This window comes from Botryllus schlosseri, chromosome 16 (genome assembly GCF_051294905.1).
Source record: "Botryllus schlosseri isolate E-star chromosome 16, Bs_hap1, whole genome shotgun sequence".
Classification (NCBI taxonomy): domain Eukaryota; kingdom Metazoa; phylum Chordata; class Ascidiacea; order Stolidobranchia; family Styelidae; genus Botryllus; species Botryllus schlosseri.
The window spans coordinates 11925873-11953599 of record NC_137251.1 but is presented as its reverse complement, the minus strand read 5'-3'; the positions used below and the strand labels follow the sequence as shown (position 1 = coordinate 11953599).

The 27727-nt window shown below is 41.6% G+C and overlaps 2 protein-coding genes across 3 annotated transcripts; both read left to right on the top strand.

The window, feature by feature from the left end:
• Positions 1–620: 620 nt before the first annotated feature.
• On the top strand, positions 621–9579 carry LOC145458247 (integrin alpha-1-like). Its single transcript, XM_080336576.1, has 11 exons — positions 621–1499; positions 3267–3352; positions 3418–3554; positions 4048–4165; positions 5017–5194; positions 5787–5856; positions 5916–6058; positions 6635–6740; positions 8209–8326; positions 9174–9456; positions 9531–9579. Exons 1-10 carry the CDS (start codon positions 1249–1251, stop codon positions 9293–9295), a joined length of 1329 nt encoding a protein of 442 aa, XP_080192702.1. The 5' UTR covers positions 621–1248; the 3' UTR covers positions 9296–9456; positions 9531–9579.
• A 2218-nt stretch (positions 9580–11797) lies between these two features.
• LOC145458245 (integrin alpha-X-like) lies at positions 11798–27723 on the top strand. 2 transcript variants are annotated; one of them, XM_080336574.1, is made up of 12 exons: positions 11798–12078; positions 12969–13057; positions 13126–13259; positions 13641–13758; positions 14359–14533; positions 15351–15420; positions 15482–15624; positions 16203–16308; positions 16831–16948; positions 21919–21995; positions 27407–27556; positions 27633–27723. In XM_080336574.1, exons 1-11 carry the CDS (start codon positions 11861–11863, stop codon positions 27440–27442), a joined length of 1284 nt encoding a protein of 427 aa, XP_080192700.1. In that variant the 5' UTR covers positions 11798–11860; the 3' UTR covers positions 27443–27556; positions 27633–27723. The 2 variants fall into 2 exon arrangements, with proteins under 2 accessions (XP_080192700.1, XP_080192699.1); XM_080336573.1 differs by lacking the exons at positions 27407–27556; positions 27633–27723 and having other exon boundaries at positions 21919–22546.
• Positions 27724–27727: the final 4 nt, after the last annotated feature.

Here is a 27727-nt window from a genome sequence, read left to right as displayed (position 1 = left end):
CTTATTTACTTGAGTAGATTTAAAACCAGACAATTCTACTTCTACTTCAAGTAGTTTTAAGTGGCTTATGGAAGAAGTACTTCTACTCGCACTTGAGTAGATTTTTCTAGTTGCTACTTCTACTTCTGCTTGAGTAGCTTCTTGACGTTGACCACCTCTGAGTCATAGGCGGCCTAAGCTTCCACAATCGCAGTGCGTTACGAAAATCGCCGTGTTTCCGGATAATCATGGACCAGCATAACAATTCACTGTCTATTGTGTCGCATCATTGTTGATGCCGACCTTATTCCGGCGCCCCTTGACGAATAGTATGTTATCACGCAGATTCATGAGTTGAGAGTGTCTCTCCAATCACGAACCACAGCGACACCGGGTTTTAAACATATAAAATAAGCTCCTAATCGGTTCACGGTAATCGGTTCACGCCGGTTGAGAACCACCGCACAGCGTGTTACGGTACTGGTGATATGTGATTAGATTATTGAGTTGATTCCAAAATTTGGTACTGACAAGCACTCGCCCAAGCAAATCATAGTAGTAGTACAAATCATGGACATCCAGCATGTGCTATCCTTATTCCACGATATGATACGATGCAATGAGTTTTGGAGATTTCGATAACATTATTTGGAATCAGTGAAATGAAATAACAGCATGGGGCAAGCATTTGTCCACACGACACGATGCAGTCCCGCCATAAGGTTTTAGATGTAGCCTATCAGTGAAGGAAGTATCGCTTCGGTCATGGCATGACTTTTCTGTTTTAACTCTTTACGCATCCGGTAGCGGCGTCGAAACTATGCTCATCACCTCAACTGAAGATGCATTTTTACAGTGATGCAATAACTACGCAGACTAGATCAACAACGCCCGAGATCAACACATTCAGTTTCGGAAAGCGGTGTTGGGCATAACGAATTTTGACTTTGCGTGCTTTGTGATAAGTATTTATACAGTGTTTTCGTGTTCATCGGAGTGATGTATTATCCTTTCGTCACTACATAGAGGAAATAGTTCACAATATGAAGGTTGGCAAACATAAGAAATGTATATGCGAGATGAATACCTGCCAACAGGTCTGAGGCATTTGCTTAGTACCAACAGAAAAATGTATCCGATGCACATAGTCCTTCGACTTGGATCGCACGAGCTTGAATCGATTTTTGGAATATTTCAAACACGAGATCATATCTTATTATGTAATATATGCATCGACACCTATCGTATGCTCATTGTTTTCAGTAGCAGATGATTAGGAAACATGAAAATCGTCCGCTAAACAATCGAATGGCGTTTATGCGTAGTATTCTACTTCTGCATATCTGTATTCTACACTATGGACACGTAGCACTATGCTTCAACATCGGATACAAGCGCCACACGTTTAAAACGTTAACCTCTCCTACAATAAAGTCAATCGCGGGGAACGTACTTCCCGATTCTATTGCGCCTTCTTTCTACGGATACAACTTGAGGATTTCGACAGAGATGCCTCCGAGGTATATGGGTAATCCGCGAAGCGATATGAAGAATGATATCATTTACTAGGGATAATGTGAACCTCTGAAAGGTTCAGGTTCGTATGAACGCGAACCTGTTTGAAAGGTTCTGTGAGAACGCCAACGTGAACCTCATGACGTCATTTCGTCAATTTCAACCCCATATCTTACTGAAGTGATAGACTACAGCCCTAAAAGAATGAACAGTGAACACGACATCTAGCGACGACTCAGGCCACATCATGGCATAAAGCTAAAGTACATATCCACGTTATAAACGTCGCTAAATGTAGAAACTGGTTCAATCAAATGATATAATAATCCCATAAAATCAATGTTTTCCGTCGATTTGCCAACAATTTCGACGAGGACTTACGCCTCAACGGTCTAGGCCAGACATGAAAATATATTCGGCGTCTGAGTATTGCTACGTTGATATTGAGCAGAGTGTAAACGGGTTTCTATACTTGCTACCGATATTACCCCATTACCAAGTTATACAGCAGTAGCCAACACCCCAATCGTACGTATTTGGTTTTTATGATACAACAAAAATATGAAATCAAGATTGACCCCGTACGCCTGGCGCCTGCTAGATTTTTTGTTACATCAGCCAACAGTATTAACATCATTGATTGGTTGAATATGCCTCGTTCGCTGACAACCTATACGTGTAGTGTATTTCGCTATTGGTGTTGTGTGATTGCGGGTCAAGCTCACAGCAGAGAGTCCAAACTTTTGTAACAAAGCAAGTAAAGTTTATGAAATTGTCAAAGTGCATGCTCATTTAAGTGATGATTTTTTATGCTGTCAGCGCCATGCATATAGTGACCCACAGTTGAAATGCAATATATTTCACCCAAAGATGTTATAATGAAGCGAAAATTGTAATATATGAAAAAGGTTTACAGTCCAGAACCTACCAATGTTCGTTTGTCAACGTGAACTTCTAAATTTCTGAGGTTCACACACAGAACGCGAACGTAAATCTCACGTTCACATCATCCCTAATTTATACCCTGTCTATAGCTGGCGTCGGGTGGTGATTAGCCACATGTGTGGGTCGGTAATAAGACAATTATTGTTTTAATGTTTATAAAAATACTTGGCTATGGTAACTTCCTTCTACTCGTACTGTTTGCGCACAGGCTGAGTCACTAAACCAACTTCGAGTATTAACCGTTGGCGCGCGGAACGGTAGTTGAAAGTTATTACTAAGCGGATGACTATAAAGCGACCGCCCATGTAGAGATTATACTAATATCCTTTTCTTTCGCCATTCCGGTATCCCAGGAAAACAAGCGTTTTCTGTAACTGTTGGAAATTCCGCGCCCCTCCAGACTTTGCCAAATAGCAGGGTGCTGTTCAGGTTCACGTCATAGACTACCGGTCGTAGTAAAATTAGCTAGTAGCCTTTATAGCAGTGGTTCTCAACCTTTTTTTGACACGCCCCCCTTTTTGATAGTGAATAATTTCGCGCCCCCCTTATCGTTATATCACAAAATCCAACTGGGATGCTAGCAACCGCAACAGATTGTTTGATGGTGTGCTTGGTTATGAATATTGATGAGAGAATAAAAAATATGAAATTGGGTCTATATAGAGAGAAACACCCCTGCATTGGAGGTAAATCGCGCCGAGCGCGAAAAATTTTTTCAGGTGACCGCTTCTTCACGCCCCCCCCCCTCAGATGTTACACGCCCCCCCCAAGGGGGGCGCGCCCCCCAGGTTGAGAACCCCTGCTTTATAGCATATACGCTTTTACAGGATATTGGTGTCAGCGCCCAAAATCTCTAATACGACAGTACCCAATCTGCAAGCAAATTACAGTGAAAGTTACGAGGTACCAGAAGGTATCAATCATGAAATCTATATTTCCAAAATCACGTAAAGTATTCTCTATATAATTTATCTCAAGGCGGAATCGAGAGTTGCCTTATTCACTTTGACCACATGCCTGAGCAGCCTGAATCGTGTTCGATATTGAAAGTCCCCGGCGTGGAAGCTGGTGATTCATTCGGATTGTCCGCTGATAGCAAAGGGAATGAAATGATGGTAGGTAGTATATGCAAAATCTATCTACTCCTCGGGACATAGGATGGACAATTTATTTATCGAGGAGTGCACAATTGTCGTTTTAATTCGCGTGTTCAAATTCACATATATACTATAGACAAGAATGGTGCTCACTATTTAACGCAGATCAAAAAATAGAGAGAGACAATGTCGACACTGCCGCCAAACCCCAATGAACCTATAGTCCCTATTGTCACTGTATCTTCCGAATGGTTTTCGCAATCTACGTGTAGATATCGATCGCCGTAATGAACAAATCAAACACCAACTATCGAACGCCTTGCGATATTGACACCCGGCATTTTAGAAAGCCATTCACTCATGATATGCATATGCAGTATGTACTGATCACGTGTATGTATATCATGAATCAGTGTATACGATGGGTACTGCTTAGATATTGGTGATCGTTCTGAGGAAGAGTTCTGAGTATTAGTTGCGTCCTAATATACTCCTGTTTTCCGACACTAAGGCGTGTTCTCCAGCAAAAGTTGACAATTGCATCGAGACAGTTTCGACCCCCGGTTTCTGCTACGAAAGTACGGACAGCGGGAGAACTTGGAGGGAGTTCCGTGATCAACCGAAACCAGGTACGCTGATAATAATTTTTGTTTGATAGCACAACGTTGAAGAAGGAACTATTATATGTAGCTCGAACCCTAATCCAGACCAGCGCTATACGAAAATATATAATATATAAAATAGAGGATCATTAGGAATTGGATTATGACTTCATATATTTTTGCGGCATAAGCACCGACTAATGATACTCATTAGGGCGTTATTCCTGCAACAACCTTGATGTGCAATGTAATATACAATGATTGGTCGATTGAATACAGTTATAAACCATGCACTCAAACCAGGGATATCTTGAACTTCTAGATATCCCGACTCAAACAGTGCATGGTTCTCAGTTCTAATCCGCCGATGACGTTTTGAAAGACACTGATGGTGATTAGAGTGCAAACGCAACATTGCGACCAGACGATTATAATGCGGCATATGAACACGTTCCGTGTGTGCTGTCTTGAGGGATTAGTTCTTGGATGTATCAAGTAGTAAATGTAACTTCCTATACAAATGTGCTGGAAAATCAAGCATACTTATTCGGCATTGCACCTTGGCCGCGGGCCGTATGGGTTGAAAGACGATTATCCCGCATATAATATACATAGTATCTGTAGGGGCGTTTTATCGGTCTCCTAATTATTGTAAACAATCCTGATGACCGATGAGATATTTGCATCTGAAAAGACAGAGCGTTGGAACTGACAAACATTGCAAGCCGCATATTTATCTGAAGATTTCTGTCCTGCTTGGAACACTACAGTTTTTTTTTTTGATTTTCTTGAAGTCGCATGTACTTGAATTTATACCGGAAAATTTCAATTCTGGTTCCTGTTGGCTTTACGATAACAATAGAAAGATTTCTGTTAAGAGTGTCCGATTCGTTTCATGGACATTATATTCGTATTGGACGGTTCCGGAACGGTCAAAGGAAACTTCCACACCGTGAAAAGCTGGACCTCTAGCATGGCGAACGAATTTGATGTTGAGAACGGGACTGCACAAATTGGCGTGATTCAGTTCTCACACTGGTTTCCAAATATAACGGAGTAAGGAAATCCTGAGTTGGAGTATATGATGCATTTAATCAAACGCTAAAATGGCATAAGGTCGCTGCAACATCATAACTAGGCTGACTAGGCTGTGTACTAGGCTTCGTGTCGAGTATTCAAGTACTATTCGTTATGACGTCATAGCTGTTTGGATTACTTCAAGAACCCAATAGAATGCTGTGGCTGAATCACTATTTTACAGATATGTCACTTCCATAACATACTGCAGGTTTGAGATGCTGGGAGGGTTTCAAGACTTCAAAAGTATAATTCTACTCGATAAAATCGTACTATTGGGGCCGGGGGCGTATATCTCCAGTATCCGAAAACAAGTCTCTCAATAACTCGAATAAAATATGCTATTCGTATGCGATTGTGCATGTGCATTGTGCATTGTGATGTACCCCATACGAATTATTTCAATCAAATCTGTATTCATACATTCACAATACCATTTATATAATAGGTATATTTCCATTCTAAATTTCGTTTAGTAACAAACCCGGTCTCGTGTGAGCTTTACCACGCTTTCGTGTGGGTGTGTGGATCTGGTTATAGACTTACTTAGAGTGCGACATTTATTGCGCAGCTGGGCTTGGCAAACGTACATGACGACAGAAATCAAGGTCGGAGAATATAAGACGAAGCAAGAGCTTTCGGTAATATAATTGGATCGATAAGTTCCAATTACTCGATAAACGAATTCCTGATTTTATAGAATGCCATCTCCGACATTACACTTCACGGATATACTACGTACACCGCACATGCTATGAATAAGACAATGTTAGAGTTCCAAGCCTCTCCTAGGTGGCACAATCGACAGACTAAACGGATTATGATTCTTCTAACCGATGGAAGGTAAGCTTATTCTGAGCTACATATATACACTGCAACGGATACCTGAATTCTGACGTGTATCAAGTTGGATCGCAAATTGTCAGTTACTATTCCAAAATATTCGTCTGAACCAGCGCGGAATTCTTGGTTGCATTCGCTCTTGTTCGTGCCGGAGGAGGCATGTGTCGGTTGGTGAATAGATATGCGAGATCATTGCCCGGCAATCTCGGGCGCAGACTCGTATATTCATTCAGTAAAGTGTTTGTTAGAACACTGGAACGTTGGAATGCATGTTGGAATGCTTGCATTTTGACTTGAATGTGGATAGGTGCTCGGCAACTGTCGGCGAAATAAAAACGTAACGATATAGTGGAAATCAAAAATAATCGAATCACACATATATTCCAGCAGACAGTCGTATTTTCCGAATGCAACATATGAGTAGACAGTGCTGTAAACAAATAATAAAATACGATGGAGTGATATGTGATATTACGAAACTATAGACTCGCAACATGCAAGAGTTTTATTGCAGGCAAACATTTGCCAAAAGCTAAAACAACTCTGAAACTAGTGACGTGCTTTCTTTGCGTATAGGGCGACTGACAACGATGAACTCGAAACAACCGCCCACTACGTTAGGTCAAACGGCATCGTTACATTCGCTATTGGAGTGGGAGATTACAATCTCACCGAACTGCGGGTGAGAGCAAATTGATAAGTTGAGTGTAAATAACGCAATTCTAACGTGCCTGTTGCATGATGTTTGGATTCTTGTAAATGCTGCCGTATAGTGCAGTGAAGCGCAGTTTATTATGGATACTGTGTTACGAGTCAGCTACGGGTGAGCTTGAAAGTAGGAATTTCGAAAAAGCAGAAGACTGGCAATTAAACGGAGTGTTGATCTACTACCGTAATGTCAAAGGTTTCCTAACTGTACACAACGCATCTCAAATTTTAGCTTTATTGACGTCTCGCGACCCAAGCCTCATACGTCCACATAATTACATACTATAGTATGCTATGTTTTCAAGGACATTAATGATATAGGGACAGTGCAGACTACCTGTTGAATAAAATATGATTCACCACAAAATTAGTCATTGATTCAGGGTGATTGATGTTGAAAAATTTTCTCGTTCCATGATTCTACAAAATCATACATTGAACAACATTGAGCGACCTTGCATGCGAAAGGTGGACATGATTCTGATCCGTATTTTATGTGTTTTATGTTCTGAGGCATCATATACGTGCTGTCTCGGTAACCGATGACAGGCAAATTGGCAAAAGTAACTGTGATGTCGGGAGTTTATCCAGAGTAAACTAAAGTTTTTCTAGAGAAACCAATTGTCAAGTCTTACATGCACATCCATCGTAAAACCGACTTGTGTAATATGCGTGTGGTTAAAGTTTTTATGATCAGGCCCCATTGTCGTAACGACTTGCCGACGCGTGACACTTATTAATTTGCGGAGCGGATCGACAAATTCTCTGATCCTACTCCGATCCTATTTTTAAAGCTCTGGTTCGACTCCTATAGACCGGATTCTCGAAATGACCGTGATACGATCCAAAAATACTCAAATAATAGTTACAGGATGGTATTGAATATTGATTGAAACAGGAAATTAAAAACTCAAAGATCAAGCCCAACCTTTATCTGAAGTAATCATGCCAACTTGGACTTAGTATGTGGTTTATTTCCACGAACATTTCACTTTAACTATTGATTCCATAGCGGAAGACGGTGACGCTGGCATATTCTTGGTAAAACGTACTGATCCGGCTCCGATCCGACTCCGGCCGCATCGGAAAAAGTACTGATCCGGTTTCGGCCAAAAATGATTAAATCCTGCTAGATATCCAATCCGGCTCCGATCCATGCTCCGCCCTAATTTGTACCCAACATGGTGCATTTGGAAATGTACAGAGTATCTAGACAAGAGATCGCTCAACGCTCGAAGTATTTTTTTGAATGTTTGTTTTCAAGAAATTCGTCTAATATATGTTCTGAAAGGACTGTTACTCAAATTTATACCCTTCGCGACACATGCGTTTGTACCGGCCCGTACTTTGGCAACCATTGCCCTAAGATTACTTAGAGAGGATTGTCACGAGATGATATACCTATTATAGGCATTAGCGTAAATTATTTACAAAACTTTTAGGTCATCGCAACTGGAAACACCTCCTCATCCGAAAGAGTCTACAGCGTTGCGAAATTTTCTGAACTGAGTGGGATCATTAATAGCTTACGGTCTGAAGTTCTAAATGTTGCTCTAGAAGGTATAGATATACGCTGCTTTTGTTGCTAATATTTATCGATACGAGTTCTTTGATTTGTCGGGATGAAGATTGTTGGGGCAAGACTTTTTTCCAAATTGACTTTTCAAAATGGAATAGATTTTAGATGTAGCTTTGCGAACAGGTATTGGCGACCCAAATACCTCATGTATACATGTATAAATTTAGTCGCCTTACTGCCCCTCAAAACTCTTGCAAACCTAAAAATCGAACTTTCTTCGGACTTTCTTACGATTCCATGGAGATATGATGCTTGAAACTTGCAAATGTGAATACTCAAAATTATACAATCACGCGTGCTCTCGTAACAATCGTAACCTCGCGTGGTCACAGAACCACAAATTGTTGAGGTTGGACTGCGATTCTCTATTTAATGTTTCACAGCAGTATGAGCATAATGGGCATACATTTTATTGAACTATCCATAAACTGGAAATTTGTGGATAGTTTATAGTTCGTATAAGTTGTGGAATATGGCATAAGCCACGAAATTTGAGTTCCAGTCTTAAGACTGATATTGTAGCCTGTTATACGATATCGGCTTCATCCCGACAGCTAGTAGGATTTTCATTTCGTTGGTTTAATCGAGTTCTATTCCGCCAGTATGAGCACGAAATATTTTGCCATACCTAACCCGAATCGACTCCAACCGATTCTGCCTAGACCTAGTGGCGTAGGAGCCACTTTGCGGCTGTGGCTCTGCGCCTATTAAAAATTGGGCGGTATTTTCAGCGAAAGTCAATGCCGGCAGTATATGCTACTACGCCATTGACTAGACCTCTGCACTGGTCACGCAAACCCGTTTCATACACCCTCTCGTATGTAATAGGCCGCGTCAAGAAAGAAGACTCCGCTTATAAAATGGAACATGCCCAATCCGGATTTTCAATTCAGCTCTCGGCGACGGTAAGGATCTCGCGACATATACGGTGTGAATGCAACAGTGTGTAATGGCCAGTGTGACAGTGTTGAATGATTCGCGCGTATGAAACGTAACTGTGGGATCGGTAGCCCGTGCGCGGAAAATATTTATGTAGCTTCCCCCGCCAAATCGCTTCCGAGCAAGGTAGTGTAATGGTGATGCGTCCGGCGTCTAGATCGGTAAGTCGTGGGTTTGATCCCCGGACGGGTCAGACCAAAGACTCAAAAACTGCTAGGCAGATAGCATGAAGGAGAAAAAACAGAGGTGCAGACTAGATGACCTTACTATAAAGGAGGTGTCGCATATCCGTCGTCAAAGCATCTCTTGATGGAGCAGGCAAAAAAGAATATCAACTCCAACTCTCTCTCTGAGAGAAGACGCCGAGGATATACCAGTAAGTGGCATCTAACTTGTAACAATATAGATTCCTAGTCGTAATATTTTTGCACGTCTTTCAGCGACCATCCACTTGATCACCATGCATGTATATGCAGTTCTTCGAACAGATGGGGTCGCACGGGACAGGACGCTCTTCAAACTAAGGATCGCGTAGCGATTGTGAGGGGCCACAGAGTAACTAACAATTTCGTATGAACTGCTGCATATTTCCATTGGAACGACTTGTATATTGAACGTTCAATTCGGAGACTTAACAGCTCTCGTTCAAAATATGCTATATGATTGAGAGTCATTCAAAATAACCCAAAGCTAACCCTATGCTTACACCGAACAGTAACACACGCTCACCTGACCCTAACCTCAACTCGATAGCACCAGCGCTTATCCCCTAGCTCAACCTAACCTATAAGTCCAACCCTAATCGCCACACGAGTTAACCTGACCCCTAATCTTAACCCATGTGTAAGCTAACCTTCGCTCGCAAGTTTGAATGCTGAGCTGTTTTATATAGATCGCTAATATGACACTCGCTCTCTACGTGATATTGTTGATTTTTGTGTTCTCTTTAAACGTCGCACCATAGCCTAATTTACGGCTGTCGACATTTTATCACATTTTATCTCTAGAATCTTTGCAAAATTATGACACTAGTAGTATAAGGCCTGTGATGTATTTTTATTCCGAGTTATTAGTCATAATATTAACCATTTTAGCGTGTACTGCTGTTTGATTGCCTCCACGAATCATGTTACCATACCTTTTTGTTTTACAAGCTGTTTTACATAGTCGACATTTACGAACCGTGCTGTATGTATCGCCGTGATTTTTAGTTGTTTCGAATAGCTAGCCACAGGAGATATGAGTCTTAAGTTCATTAATACAGAGTCAGCGGACCTTAGTTAACGTGTCATGGAATGACATGCGATATTTTTGTGACCTCGGTTTCCCGCTTACGGAGTTGCCGACCCTGCGACAAAGTACTTCCATGGTCTGCGGTGCTTGGACGGCAACGAGCTCATTTTTTTCGTTTGATTTTGCCGAACTCAAGCACAACGACTGTTACGAAACATTGAAAGATAGTCTGATGCATGAGTTCACCATCCCCTTACGAGATCCTGTTAAGGAAATCTACCGCAATCGCTGCCGATTATATTATTGATGTCAGACCGTACGCATGGGATTTTCACTCCTCGGACCGTTGAAACACCGTGTTTTCTTCAAGGCGCACTGCACTGACTTGGTTGTGAGTCTTATCATTTCTCTGATCATTACACTCATCTCTATTAATCGACTGGTCTTGCCGGTTGTCATCACGCAGGGAAGAGATTCTTAACCGGGGAATGTGACGAAGCTCCTGTCAAGCCTTAGTAAGCGATATCAGTGACGTTGCAATTTATACGTTTTCAACGTATAAGCATCGATGATGTATTCTACAGTCTAATATTTAATGCTATCGGATTAAATGGGCTAAGGATGTTGAAGAAATCAAGATATGTATTTCATAAATGTATTAAATGCATGTCCGTCTATTAGTATGATCATGAAACTATAATTCGCTACTCATAGTTAGACATGTCTAGTAGCATCATTAGGGTAATTATTCATCGGTTGAAGGTGTTAATTTCGTCTCTTCGTCATCGGTTTGGCGGCAAATATCAACGGCATTGTTAACAAAAACAATTAGTCGATTGTCGCGTTTTGGCAAGCGTGCTTCAGCAGGATGGTGGCCCTTCGCTACGTAAATCTCTCTGGGCAGGAAGGATCGCATCGATTATGATATCCATTTTCCGCTTTACTCATCATTTACCCAGTATATACTGATACTAATATTATAATTATCTCTTCTTCCGACGGTGTATGTTCAATGCATCTCATCAGTAACGATAGACTATCACCCGCGACGAGGTTAGGGCGGAAGGGTTTCTTTTGGACTGTACCATTGAGGTGCTTGGACGATAAGCTTGGCAAGCGCCTAGCGTGGAAGGCGGAAAGTTGTAGATACCAGTGATCAATTAACGTAGGGTTCCATTAATAAAACAAGGTTTTGAACCACTGCTAGGCAATGTAACTGCGAGACGTATACGGTATATCACAGCTTCCGTATCGAATGAAGTTCTATATAGAGTGAGATACCCTCGGCTTAGGTCTGTCGGATTGGTACTTAATCCCGGATGTGTTTCTCACACAATTGACAGATGAGCAAACGGGTGGTGTCCCTGCGTAGACATATTTTTCTATGTTTCTGTGTCTCACAATTTGGACACCCTTCACTATGCTTTAATGTCGGTCATATGCAGGGAGAGATCAAAACAGTATCTCCTCCTGTGATAAAGCTACACCCGATGAACGCGTTTTCCACGGTGTCATCATATTACGGATACCAACTGAAAATGTTGAAGGATACATTACTAAGGTATGGGGGATTGCCTTTACCGACATTGTTGTCGTTGAGTGAGATTGTAATACTATTCACAGATATCTGACTCTCACATATTATTGACTTTGGTGCCTCAACATTCAAAGATCTTAATACGATACCGCGATTTCTAAGTTCCCGGAACCTTTAGGAACTTATTGTTCTGGGCGCATATAACGCGTAACAGGCCTACACAACTCTAGCTGTAAGGCTTGAACTGGTGACCTCTTTGAAAGTAGACATACCCGACGTTCAATGCGTGACAACGACCAAATCAGACCTTTTCCCAGCAATTCAAGGTATTTCTAGATTTAATTTATGTGGAGCAGCCTCCACCCTTGAAGTAGGCCTAAGTTCACGCAAATGGAGGCGGCTTGCACATCATATGTTTGGCTACTCAAGCATGTAAAGAATTAGCACCTAAGCAAAATGGTGTTAAACCAGAATTATCCACTGCATAGGGCTCATGGTCTAACGACTTTCACAGCGTAGTGTCATGTTGGCTACATATGGCACGTCCCTGTTGTCGTTAAGTGTGTTTTTATTTGCCGTTCGCGAGTGCCTTACGTACGTCACAAATAGACCGTTATTTCCATACGCCTAATTTAATGTACGTATTTACTGACGTTCGCTTCTGCTGGCATTCAATTATACAATCTTGGAGTGGAATATGCTTTGCTAGAATTTAATAATGAAACTACTTCTCATCTTTCCCAAGTAGCAGTTTTGACCACCGGTTAAAATCCATTGTGAAAGCACGTTTGATGCGAAACTGTACATGTGCAAGGTAAAAACTTCGGAACTAGCTATACAAGTTGCAATTGCTAAGTCACTTCTTGAGTTATCTTACTAACTAAATACAACATTTGAAATATCTTTCCATTCAGCTCCAAGATATATATCTCAGCACCGAAATTATCCAATACTTCACAACCCGAGGTGGCTAAATACAACAATAGTGGCCAACCAGCTGATGGTAGGTCAAAACAACCATACAATATGTAGGCCGACTTTATCGAACGAGTTATAATTGTCTTGGTGCAGCTGAAGGTGGAATTCAAAGCTGCCTCGTTCATTTCGACGACAGGCCCAACTCCTGCACGGCATTGAAGGTACCCGACGTAGGACCTGGCGATTCGTTCGGAATGTCACTCGACAGCATGGTAAATAATATTATGGTAAGTTGTACAGATGTACATTGTACAATGTACATTTATTCCACGAAATCGCGTTAGATTGAACTGATGGAGAGCAATACACAACAACAATTTTAACTCGCCCAGAAATGTTGACATACCATACAAATTGTAGATTATGCAGTACGATGTGCTGTTGCATTGATCTTTACATCAATTTGAACCAAGCGTATATCGCAAATATATATCCAATATAGCGGACTTAAACCCGAACGTACGGTGGTGTCCTACAACGCGCAACAATATGGTCCATACGGTTTGCGTAAACAAGGAGTTCTGGAGATATGACTGTCTCACCATCCAGTATTTTCATCATTTTGTGGAGAAAGATCGTTATATTGATCTCGGTTTTGTCTGTTAAAGGCATGTTCCCCTACGAAAGCCCGCGCATGCACCGATTCACGAACGATTCCCGGCTTCTGTTACGAAAGTATAGACAATGGATTGACTTGGATGGATTTCAGAGATCAACCAAAATCAGGTAAGCATATGCTTGAGGCGACACGGTTGGAGATGCAACGCGGCCTGCTGCTTGCTTTTATGATCGATGTTCATTAATAAAAGCATGTTATGGTGCTCACAACAGCGTCGCTCTTTTGCATCACAAGTCAATAAATTGATTTGGCCGAATGCTCGTGACTTTGTCCGAAGTCTACGTTTTTCAGCTTGTTCCTGGTGGTTTTGTATCGTAGATAGATTTATCGGTATCAGCGTGGCAATAATTTCACCATTTCAAAACACCATCCATAACACTGCTATACAGTGAAAAGATATTAGGAAGGGGCCGAAATGCCTTTTGAAATTGGTCACCACCTTAAGTAAATGTGTCTTGACTGTTATATAAATATTATCTTTCCATTGACCTTCTCATTAAGACCACGTCAATGCCAGAGGTCGTCAAAGTATAGTTGGTACTCAAGTAGTCGAAAGTGGTCGAATTTAGGAAAAGTGGTTTTCCCTAAACCACCTTTTAAGTATAGAAGCAAGCACTCTTTATTGGTCGGTCACAGATGATGAATTCCAAATTTTGTTTGTGTTGCATCAGTGACGGTGTTTTGACAGCGTCTATATTGGTATTAAGAATGCGCATCCCATAACATGGACATCATATTCGTATTGGACGGATCAGGTTCGGTCGGTAGTGAATTTAGTATCGTAAAAAGTTGGACTGCGAGAATGGCGAGTCAATTTTACGAAGATGACGGGACGGTGGAAATGGGCGTGATCCAATACTCACACTGGTACAGTGGCTTTAGGTAAGAGTAGAGGTGGCGAAAATAGTTAGCGCTGCTGCCCGAACAGAATATGTCATACCGTGAATCTCTACCCAAATACAAGAAGTTGCGATTTGCGCGACATGTCAAAATTATTAAAAGTACTTTTGAAAAGTAGCCAATCGAAGCTGCAATATGCATCCTCGCTACTACAAAATAGTACAAATTTCGTAACTACATACAGTTACCGTGATTGCTAGATTTTTTCGCCTAGTTTCTACGACAGTTATCATTCATAAAAGCGATTCGAACATATACAAAAAGTATTTTATGCACCGCACAAATCATACCGTAAAAAATAAATGGCTTGCTTCGAGAAATGGAAGTAGATGTTTAAAAGACGTGACATCAAGCAAGTATTCGGGAACCAGACATATCCACCTTGAGTAAACTCCGATAATTAAAGGTACATTTACATTTCGTTACGGGATACTTCATAGGTACTGGAGCTGGAGCGTCGACAAGATTTTATGATTGGAAATTGTATTCATATTGAAATGAAGACAAATATTTTCTGTTGTCACGTCACGCGTCACTGGCATCAGGGGTATTCATTAGCAACTAATACATAATTTAAAAGTAAATTTTGCATCAACAATCCTATTATATAACGATAAATTCGTTAATGAACACGTTGGACCTATTCAATGCAGTGTAATAATTAAAGTGACGCAGTGTCCAACTCAGCTCGGCAATACATGTCGTATTCATTTTGATTCTTCTTGCCCGCATGCCTTAAGATATGCGTTCTTGTATGTGTTCTTACACTCATTATTGTCTGTGTTCTGTTATCGTTTAGTTTTGATAGACAACAATATATGAAAACAGAAATCAAGATGGGGCAATATAAGACGAAAGATGAACTATTGGTGGGAACGCTCCATTTAACAGATCGTCTCTGGTAGCTAAATCTAATTGCTTTTCATATAGACTGCTATTTCAAGAATAAAACTGCAGGGCCATACAACTTACACTGCCCATGCCCTGAATAAAACACTGCGGGACTTCAAAGCCTCGCCAAGATGGAGCGACACAGATACAACACGGGTTATGATTCTCTTGACCGACGGAAGGTAGGCTTCATGTATACGTTATGCATTTAATTGGCCGGCGGCCTGCGCTGTAGTATTAGGATATTTCTATCGTTATGTGTTACGATCTTTCTAATAGGCCTAGATCAGGAAAATACTGAAATTTAAATAGTATTAGGGGATTGGGAAGGAGTCGCTGAACTGGTTTAATAAAGATTGGTCACATGCTTCTTAAATAAAAATAATTTCAAAACACAATATATTGTGTAATTGTGTTACTTCGAACTTAAAAATTCTTTTCATAATTATCATCCCCGAAATCGTTATTACAGAGTGATGAGGTCTATTTCTAGTTGTTTGTTGTCGTATTGTTATAATAAAAATATTGATGATATAGATATGAACCAACATACAGAAATTAGTTTTGGGTCGTTATCTCTTCTTGGATATAGGGATCCTCGTAGTTTGGTCGACATTACCGTCCATTCAGGCGAAAGTCTACTCTATAGACGGCAAATATTCGAGCCGGCGCGAATCTTCATCGTCAGAGCCGTACAGTCCCTCGCCTTCTTTGGTGATGGTGATAATGGGAAGATAATCATTTGTTTCATTTGACATAGAGCTGCCGACAGTGACCGATTGAGAGCCACTGCGGAGTACGTACGGTCGCAGGGCATCATTACGTTCGCGATTGGCGTTGGGCAATTCATCCTCAGTGAACTACAGGTGACATTAATAGAGGCTATGGCTCCTATTAAACTCTGCGGTACAACACTCTATCACGCGACATAAAACTATTATATATAGAGACACCTGCATCACCACAAGCAGATCTTGTTGCAGAGTAACATTTATGGGTTGTTGTGATTCAACAAATTGGTTCGATTGAATTGGATGCTGACATATATTATTCACTCAAGACTGTTGATAGTTGGTAATCGCATCGCATATCGCATCGCATATACTTTGGACTGCATGGGATAGTACAGTACTCTACTACTATTTTCGGTGTATGTTGTCTTCGTAATGTAGAGTTGAATTTCTGGGTATATAAGCCTATGTTCTATAACCACATTACGCAGTGCTCACCTACTTATTTTGATTTTCGTTAAGACTTATGTTGAAATTAATGATCGTGGCTTCGTGAATGTCTAGTTTTTTTATACCCGCAAACTTAATCTGGTGTGAATGTTATAGCATACGTTTAGCGTTCACGCGGCTCGCATCGAATTATGTTGATGAATTCAGATCATCGCCACGGGCAATACCACTTCTCCCGAGCGGGTCTACAGCGTCAGAACATTTTCGGAATTGAGTGGGATCATCAATAACTTACATTCTGAAGTTTTGAAATTTGGTCTGGAAGGTTAGCTGAAGTTGTTATGCACAGTCGACAACGTGTCATTCGCTGTACGATCTGTTCGCAGACGTCGTGGATATGCCGAATTAGAATTGGTTCACCGCTCAACTTGGATGTGACAAAGTTTCCTAGTTGCTAGCGAAAATTCACGTTACCTCCCAAAATTATGTGATGTGGGTAGAAACGATCATGAGATTATATAACTAAAAAACCAGGACGTCACTTTAATCCAAGACAGACAAGCTGATAACGCAAGTATTCGATTTATCTTAATGGTTAGATGCCAGTATCATAATTATGTCACAATATTTAGGCATTTATATGCTTGGAATTTTACGAACTACATGTGGTGTTACTAATGATTGTTTATGTAATTATTACGCTGCTTTATATTGCACCCGCTGCGTTGGGTATGGACATTCCTTATCTGCCGAGATGCTGTTGAGTTTTGCGTCTCGCTATTATTAATGTATACTGTCCCGACTTAAACCCTACAACCACTCGGGCAAGCTTCGCCCAAAACAAAGAGCGTCTGCCAAAAGATAAAAACAGCTCGTGCGGCGTCGCGTTAGTCGATGTACTGTACACAAAAGGGATTTAATAGAATGCAATGCTCGACTCAAAACATCAGCCTACTTGTTCTCAGGCAAGTCTCGAGAACTCAGGAGTAATTTAGCAGTTCTCCACACAGTCTGATGCGTTCGCATTGGCTATTACCTTGTGGATGATACGGCGTTGGGTTATTGAATGCAATGCCTCTTTCGGTCAGGAATTTCTCCTTTTCTTTACTAGTGAAACACAATCCCCGATCGCCGTGAACAAATTCTGGAAACCCAAATTAACTGATGAGATCCTCGAGGCATTCAATTACGGCATCAGATGTGCTCGTTCTACACGTGAATGCAAACGGGAATCTGCTATATTCATCAACAAATATAAGAACATGAGGAAACTGACCTTTTACTGTCAAAATCTATGGACAACCGTTCCCAGGGTTTCGACGCCTATACCAATGGAATAGGAATTTTTTTGAGGAACCTTGGCTTCAGCTTTGCACAGACCCTGCCGTTTGTACAAAAAGCCTCGACTTCTTCAGTGGTGTAAGGAAGGTTTCTATTTCGAACAAAATGACCCAGTCGAGCCATACCATGACCTAGGGCGTCATGAATTTCTTGGAGTTGCATAGTTGAAATGCCTGCTGCGACATGTCTAGACAATGCACCGGGAACATTGTTCAGCCTGTCTTGTCGAAAATGAACGATACGGACGTTCGATCAGTAGTCAATGTGAAGTGACGACCCTTCAAGAAGTGCTCCCATTTCTGGATCGCTTCGATAATAGCTAGAGCTTCTTGTCAGCGAAGTTCCGCTCGTGTTTGCTTAGTGTTCTCGCCATTAATGCAACAGGGCGGCCACCGGGAGCCAAAACGCCGGCTATCCCCACATCTGATGCATCGGTTTCAATATGGAACGGCAAATCATCGCGGATCGCACAGACACTAGCTTTAGCGATATCAGAGGCAGCTCACACTCGTTCAAGGGACGGATACGAGTGGAGAAATCAGGTATCCAGCAAGCATAGTAACCAATCAAACCTTTGATTCTTGCCAACTCTTTTGGTGTTGTCTGTTCCTTCATTTCGATCAAAGGTTTCATTCGCTCTCGATCAGGACCTAATTTTCTATTGAGATCTCGTAACCAAGGATATTCAAACTAGTTTAAGCGAACTATCTCTTCTCTTCGTTGATATGCATTCCTACCTCGGCCGCTGCATCTAGCAGTGTTTGTAAGTTTCAATAGTGTTCGTCTCCCGTCGCCCCAGTAACTGTTAAGTCATCCAGATATGCGTGGACTTTCTTCAAGATAATATTTTCGACGAATTTACTCATCCCCCGCTGAAACGCAGCCACGCCATTGGTTACTCCAAAAGGAACGCGCCAGAACTGATAGAGTTTCCCGTTCGCTTCAAATGCAGTGTAAACCTTTTCGTCATCACGAATTTTCAGTTGGTGGTATGCCTCTTTCAGATCGATGCTGCTATTATACCACTTGTCTAGGGCAACTTTGTTGACGAGATCTTCGATACGAGGTAACGGATACGCGTCTGGATACGTGAAACGAGTTACCTTAGCAGAGTATAGTCCACAGCCAACCTCTTTTGACGGTTACTCTTCACTACAACAAGTTTAGCTCTCCCCCGGTGAACGACTATGTTCAATTGTACCCGATTCGAGCATCCTGATCTCCGCATCAATCAACGACTTGTCATCCTCGCTGTAGTTTCGCGAGCGCGTAGCAATAGGGGGACTATATCCGGAGTCATGAATTAAAATGATCCTGGATTCTTCAAGACCGTTGGCAGCTGCAACAGAGACAGTAGGGTTGGTGGTGGGAATAGCTTTTCCTCGATTATCATCACCAAGCCACTCATCGTCCATATCTGCAAACTCTTTATATTCAGTGTTGGAAGATCCCCCCATCGGAAATATTATGGAGCGATGTTCTTCCATCAATGTATGTCGATGATAACTTCAGCACAAAGGTTATTCACTACTGCGAACTTGATGCTTCGGTAGCGTCGACCACAACAAGTGAAATCTGTCCACACGACACCCAAGATTTCTGCCGAGGTGTTCTTTATTGCAATATCAACCGACAACGATCCTCCTCTCCACTGGAGTCCCAACTTCCGCGCTCGCCGTGCGTCAATGAAGTTGATAGCAGCCCCAGTGTCGAACGGGGATTTCAGCTTTCTCCTCTTAACATAGATGGGTACGGCAGTCTTACCTGGGCATGTCGGGGCGCCCCCATACTTTTGCGTAATATCCTTCATGCCCACAGTTACGATAACGAGCCTTTTACGCGGGGCAGCCTTTTCCGTCGTGCTTGCGCACCCTGTTATTCTGACATTTCTTTTCTTGCGCTTCTGATGCTTTCTTCTACGAACTGCAGCGATATTATCGCCATTAGAATCGCGACCAGAAGTGCTTTGTGAAGATTGCGACTCAGTGACGGTAGAACCCGAGTAATCAGGATTTCTCACCATCGCTAGATTGCTGTTAGCAGACACATCAGCCGAATACTTTGAGGCTTGATCCAATATCTGTGTTAATTCTAGCGCCGGATCAATCTTCAGATCATTCTTCCCTAACCGGCGCTGCTGTATAAACGGTATATTTAATCAGTCCATTCACGAATGCATCGCGCTGAACTTCATTTCGGTGCTCTGTCGCAGAAACCGCAGTAAACTCGCAGTTGCGAGCGAGTTCCACGGGCGTGTGATGAAACGCCGCGATCGATTCCCCATATTCTGATGCCGACTCACCAACAAGTGTCTTGCATAGACAGTGTTGATAGTCTTCTCGAACCTTTCCCACAGCGACTTCATGGAGGCGTCGAACGTTGTAGCATCGGCAATATAACTGTGGACTTCGGAGCTCACGGCACGGATCAAAACTCTGAGCTTGTTCACAGGAGGGTCATTCTCCTTGCGACGCTCCTCAAGTTCCGTGAAATGTTCAGTGAGCTGTCGCTTCCAGTGGCGAAACACCGTTAGTGCCCTGGAATCCTCTGTATCGATGCTCAATCGATCTGGCGAGCACAGTCTTTCGGCCATGCTTCAAAAAAAATATTAAAGTAGACTGTCAATGACGTTTTGCCATTCACGGCCGCATTTCGACTACTCATGTAGCGTACAGCCGCATTCCAGGGCATAGTCGTAATGAACGAGCTGGACGCCAAATACCCATGTTAAAGTGTCTATGTCCATTTCCGAAAAACTCTTGACTAATCTATTTAACGATATATGGCTTACTTTACACACCGAAATCTCGAGTGGTCACTGGTAATGTTAAGTACTGCTTATAGTCGCGCGAACGCGAAAAATATTTCTGATTCCTAATGAATTTCGTCATTATTATTAGTAGTTTTAGATATTACTATCAAAAATTTACCCTTTCTCAGCACATGTGATCAGATTCACCGGTATAAAGTTGATGCAAGGGGGGTTTTCGAAAATTTAGGGCAAGTTATAAATTATGATGCATCTTCGGGTGGGCCAATTGTTATTGGTCATTTTGTTACTTGCTGTTATTCCTTGACCTCCAATCGGGATTGTCGGTATATCGAAGAGCACACAATTCCGAGTTGGCATTTCCCTATGAGGGGCATCATTTTCTTCTGCTGTTCACATCTGTATTGTGGGGCTCTGATTGCAACGGGCGATACTATATTAAAATCGAAAATTGAAGTCAGTGCAGCGCGAATAAAATATCAAGATTAATTAAAATCTTTCAACAAATCGGGAGTCCATTCGTTAAATTCAAATCGCATGTCGACGGCCGCCCACGCATACTAATTGAATTATGTGTCCACGGCCGCACAAATTTCCCTTTGCGGCCGCAGGTTGGACACCCCTGACTTAGACCCTATGCAATGACCAGGAACGCAGAACGCCGAGTCCAATACTACTTTAATATTAGCAAGACGTACAACTTAACAGCATCTCGGCAAATAAGGAATGACCATACCCACGACAGCGGCAGCCCATAGAGTGCGTATATCATCATCATCATCATCATCATCAACTTCATCATTTTAATATTTTTTTAATCAAATCAGCACCCACAGGGTTGCGATATAATGAAAAGATAGGAAGATCAAGAAAGGTCTTGGAGTAGTCTTCAATCAGATACCCACATTGGCCTACAGCATGTAAATAAGAGGCATGTACACTTGTACAGCTGTACAAAGAAAGGATAGCATAAAAAGAAGCGACAAAAATGAATGCTGCTTGTGTCAATGGGCGAGGTCGATACGTCAGATTGGGTCTGGTAATCTAGAGGGATGACTAGTATTGATTCAGTAGAAATTGCTTGTATTTCGATTTGAATGTGGACACTGGAGCTGGACAATGGACATGCTCGTTAATAATACAGGCTAGATATTAATACAGCCTCTTCACGTTTTGTTATAAAGGAAGAACCAACAACGGTGTTGCAGCTTATAAAATGGAACTCGCCCAATCTGGCTTTGCGATTCGTCTATCACCGACGGTAAGACAACAAGCAGTATCGCACCGGTATCGGGTGTGGATTGAATGGGCTGGTTGGTTTTGGGTGCCTGAAAATAGGTTAGGGCTTCCAATGCTTTGCAGCGCGCACTTGTTTCATCCCGAATGTAGACTAGAGATGACATATAGTCGTGTGAACTGTAAACTGAAATGAGTCCGCTGAAGTATTCGCATAAAGGCCCGCCGGAGATTTAGGTTTGCTGTTTTATACGCAAACTAAAAGGTCAGCACAGCTATAGGAACATCTAACTCACTCGAACGGCGGCCGTGCGACCGAAGAGCTGAAGTTGTAACCAAAGTGGCCTCAAGATATGCAGCAAGGAGAAGAACGAGCACTTCTACAGTTGTGCATTGTGCGCGATTGCCATTTTACATAAGACTGGTTTTTGAGAATGCCGACTAACGGATACTCCTGCTCGGTAGGTGGAATACATATGTCATGTAGGCGTATACTTTGGACAGTCTATCTCAAATTTACCGCCCGGTATAAGTTATCCATTTCTTTGACCTCTCTGGGGCCGTCGACATTCTCTTTAGAGCAGCGGTTCTCAACCTTTTTTGACACGCGCCCCTCTTGGCGATGGTCAAAAGAATCACGCCCCCTGACCCCCCTTTCATTTATCGTCATGTCAAAAAGAGCACATCATCTAATACAGAGGTGGGCAACCTTCCTGCTAATCATGGCCGCATTTCGATTACTTGTGTAGCCTAAGGTCGCATTCCAGGGCATAGCCGCTATGGACGATCTGGACGCAAAATACCTATGGTAAAATGTCCATATCCATTTCCAGTGAACTCCGGACTATTCTACTTTTCACAACGGCCTATTGTACGCACCAAAATCGCGAGTGGCAATGTTATGAATAGTTGCGGGGAGTGCATATTGTCGCGCCGTGCGCGAAAATTTTTTAGAACCGCGAATGAATTGTTATTTCTTGAGGATTCCCATTCCTGCTCCAATTAAGGACGCCACTGCATTAAAATCGAAAAATGAAGTCTTGTGGAATTGCGCGGAGCGCGAAGAAAATTTCAAGATTAAATAAAATCTCTCGAAAATTCGGAAGTGAATTCGTAATTGTAATTTGCATGTCTACGGCTGCCAACACACACTAATTGAATTAGCCGTAGACGGCCGCACAAATTCCCTTCTACGACCGCATGCGGCCGCACGGGCTGCCCACCCCTGATATAATAGTATACATAAGGTATATCTTACGCCAATTTTGAATCCGCATTGCAGTTGTTTAGTTTTTAACATTGGTGACAAGCTTCCCCAAACTTGTTTGAAAATAACAAAAAAACATTGAAAAGGACATCAATCAATTTCAAGGTAGGTTGCACTGAGACTAATCCTGATGCTGGTAGTGACTACAGAGAGCACGGCGTCGTTCTGTCCTGCCATTCTAAATTTGATCAGTTTTGGAAATGAATTAAATTGTGTTGATTTATAGCCAAATTGAGAGCGAAACCGGGCAACCTATATTGCATGTAAGTCTGTCTTAGGCAGTGCAGTTCGCCAGCTATCAACAACAGCTACCTAGCACGCAGAGATTTAGGCCACTGCCAAAACTATAAAGTAATGAATGACTTGCACGTAGGAATTTCTCTAAATCTTCAAATAATATAAAAAGTTTGCTCAAATGAAGTTGAAGTCAGCCAATACTCCATTGAGCGCGGCTGCTGGAGTTTGAGTTTGTCAAGCTTTCTAGAATACGAATTAGGTTTAATCTTCAATAATCGTATCTTCAGAATGGTTGTGAAACACATGTTTAGTCACAATTTATACAGACATTGACAAAATTGACAAAAATTTCTCGCGCCCCTCCTGAGAGCCTCCCGCGCCCCCAGGTTAAGAACCTCTGCTTTAGATTGAGGTGACGGATGCATGACTACGGATTGCGTGACAAGTGTATAGCGGGAAAATACAGTAGTAGCCTATGCTACCACTACCACTACTACTCTCATATAGTAATGGTCGATCAGCAGGAAGAATCTGGTGAATCAATATCCTGTTCTAAATATTATCACTCTCAAAATTGTTAGAGTATTCCAGGAATATTCATTATTCATACACTCACCGGAAATAATTGTTCTAACCCAGTGGTTCCCAACCTTTTTCGAATAATCATCCCGTTATCAAGCTCGATACTGATTTTCACCCCCCAATATTTACGGATCTAAAAACGAGGACATATTATACGGAAAACATATTCATCTAACTCTGATCGCTGGTGAATTAACTAACAATAAGGTCATTTTTTCGATCAGGCACTCTGAAAACCCGTTTAGTTATGAACAGGGCGATTTTTTACCTAAAAAGAGAAGAGTTTGACCTAAAGAAATCACAATTTTAACATTTTTTACCTTAAAAAACTTGATTTCAACCAAATTTTGACCTTATGTATGCAAATTAGGTGTTTTCCCACATAATGTTAGAATTGTACTGGCTTACTTATCTTTATTTCTGGTTGGAACTGTCTGTCCTTATGAAGTATAGTATGGCCTGAAATAACTTATTTGACTTGGACACCGACAAATATTTACATGAAAAAAACTTTATTTCAACGAACTCTGGACGTATGAAGAATTCCAGTAATTACGTCACGCATTATGGTAGAAATAATTGAGATTTGTTGTATAACGAAAGACACTTTCCTACATTCTCGGGTAGGCAGTGTCTGTCTTTACTAAGTAGCTTGCCAAGAAAGGAGACAGAACGTTCTACAGCAGCAGTTGTTGGCTGGCAACACATAAGTTGTGCGTACACTGCTGGTGACATACCGTGTTCTGACAACAACATTCTGACAATGTTGCCTCTACATCACAATTTTTCATCATGATCATGCCCTTCTTGATGTAAGAACCAAAGCCCACGCAGTTTTGCTTCAGTTAGGATATTGCGGTACGTTTAGTATAACACCATGTCAACCGATTTGTTTCATTTGGCCGTTCAGGATTCACAATAAGCTGATAATGTGCCGTCTACAACGGTAGGCCTATAAAGTAGGCTAAAAGCTGTAAAATGTCGTATGATAAGCTCACCGACAGTGCAAACATTTACGATGCAAACGAAATGCAGTTGGCAAAAAATTTAGACTTCGAAACAATTTCGACAATTTTTTTGACCTAACGCTACAACAGTTCGAGTAATCAGACTCCAATCAGAAGATAAAAAAATATGTAGACACAGTATTTTACCATTATCAGGGGGTCCCAGGTTAGGAACGAGTGGGACTGAGATGAAGAGTTGTCAGTTGAACTCGCGCAACAAGAAAAAGACTGACTGTTAGAAACCGCGTACTGCAGCATGAAGTAGCAAAGTGAACATACAAAGAGCTCATCTAAATCTTCGCAAGTAGAAGACAGAAGACTGTTAGAAACCGCGTACTGCAGCATGAAGTAGCAAAGTGAACATACAAAGAGCTCATCTAAATCTTCGCAAGCAGAAGACATTACCGATAGCATTGATTTTGAAGTTGCACAATCTTCATACGATCACCCATCTAAATGTCTTTCTCTACAATCCTCTGTCAAGCTAAGAAACGGCAGATATCTATGTCAGGTCTTTGATAGGTTATTGATCGGGACTGAATCTTGTTTCAAATTGATGCTATAATGCTGGAACATGGTTGGCCGAGTCCTCCACTTTCAGAATGGCATAGTGATCCGCATTTCAAAGTGCTCGGGAATTCGGAAATAATGGTCATGTAGTTAACGATGCAACACAGCGTATATGATAGCATTAAATTTGGGACCATCATATACCAGTATACCTTTGCTGTACAGTTGAGTTTTTCTTTAATTTTTTGGAACGCAACAAAATCATAGAACCTCGATGTGGTATACGCGGTAAGAAAAAGGATCAGAACCACTGTTGCACACGCTACAGTCTCAATATAGTGAAACCATCATTTTTTCGAATTCAACAATTACAATCTGATGTTACTGCGCTTTGGAAACACGTACACATGCACTACCTTAAGCAGGGGAAAGTAGAGTTTGAGATTATAACTTTGTGACGACAGACGTTCGTGTTCACAGAGAACCACTTCTTGATGCTCATGATCACACAAACGAGAGCATTTGAGAGATTCGCACAATCCCTGTTCCCAACTAAGTATGTTGCTTCAAGTCCCCAATGAATATTCTGTATCCCTATCCGTATATCTAGGTCACATTTACCTCTACACGGTATCGAGGTCACATTATTTCATATTGTCCCATGTGCTGCACACGGGAGAGGTTTTAGATATTGGTAATTTTCTTTCTGGTAATGGAATAAAACAGACAGCACAATGAAGTAGTGTAATAATTGCTCAAATCGTATCTTCCTGTAATGTAATATATGCTGCTGCGAAAGTCCACCACGAATTGGTTCTTAAAATCTAATTTGCAATTGCGAACAAAATGATCTGCCATTATTTAGATTTTATGGCCCAACGGCGTCGGATATAAGAATCCCAGGGACATCTAATAGAGCCCGTCTTTTAGGACTATGAACTCTGTCGTTCTTGGCATAAAATAAGGAATCAAACATTCATCATCAACATACTATTTGTCGGTGTATTAGAGTTATAATATCCCCTCATATAAATTACAGATGGTTCGCGAAACTTCCATTTTGGGAAATCTCCAAATTTCAAACGCATTTCAAATGACTGTGCGAGGAAATGTGTAGGCCTATACATATCGATATAGAGAATTACCGATATTATCAATCGCTGATGAAATGATAATGAACACGGCAAAAAGATTCAGAGTTTCAGAGTTTCAGAGTTTAGAATGCATTTCTCTATAATCACGTTTACCGCTGTCACAAAGTCGCTTCCTATATTCTAACATCACATTTGAAAGTCGATATCGCGACTATAATAGAGAACGTGATAGTTTCATTGTAATTGAGAATCGCGTAAAATTGCGTTGGCATCCGGGTTATAGCAGTATAATGCGAGAGGCAGAGGTGGGCGACAGCTGATGTCATTTTTAAATATATTTCCGCTCTTGCTGGTGTGCATGGTTACTGCACCAAACATGCCCGAAATGCATCGATCTAACGCCCAATTGAACATCTCGCGTCATGCGCACTGTTAATAAATCTTCACACCGTATACCATCTTCAGGTGTTCTGACCGATTGAACGTTGTTGCGGTATTGGCCGATTTGGGGATTCGTTACAAGTGTTCTCTGGGTCTTCTCAACCCAGAGACAGATGTGTGAGGAATCTGTATCTTCGAATTGGGTTCAGAATCTCTATATCTTTAGCTCTTGTTCTATTGCGTTATATACTAAACCGCTTTCTAAGCCAATATTCATTACCATTCTGTACGATAACCAGGCGACGTTTAAGATGGATATTGTCAATTCAGCTACTGACAGGTTAAATTCTTTATACAGTCGTTGATTTCAGGCCGGATTCTTTTCATAGGATGATTCAAATATTCACCATAAGTGTCACCATTGCGTTGGCATCATCCTCGCCCTCCCAATGTGACATTTCAGGCCCGTTACCAAAGATGTATCCATCCACCCGTCAACTGGAATGAGGTATGAGAGGGTTGAATTATGCAAATAGTCCTTCGGATGATATACTCGAGTATCACCGCAGTACAATATTTTACAGTTCAATGACACTTGGTATGAAACGGTAACAACCATGGATGCTATATCTCTGGATCACACTTGTGTCACTGTACAGGACATCACACTGAATTTTAT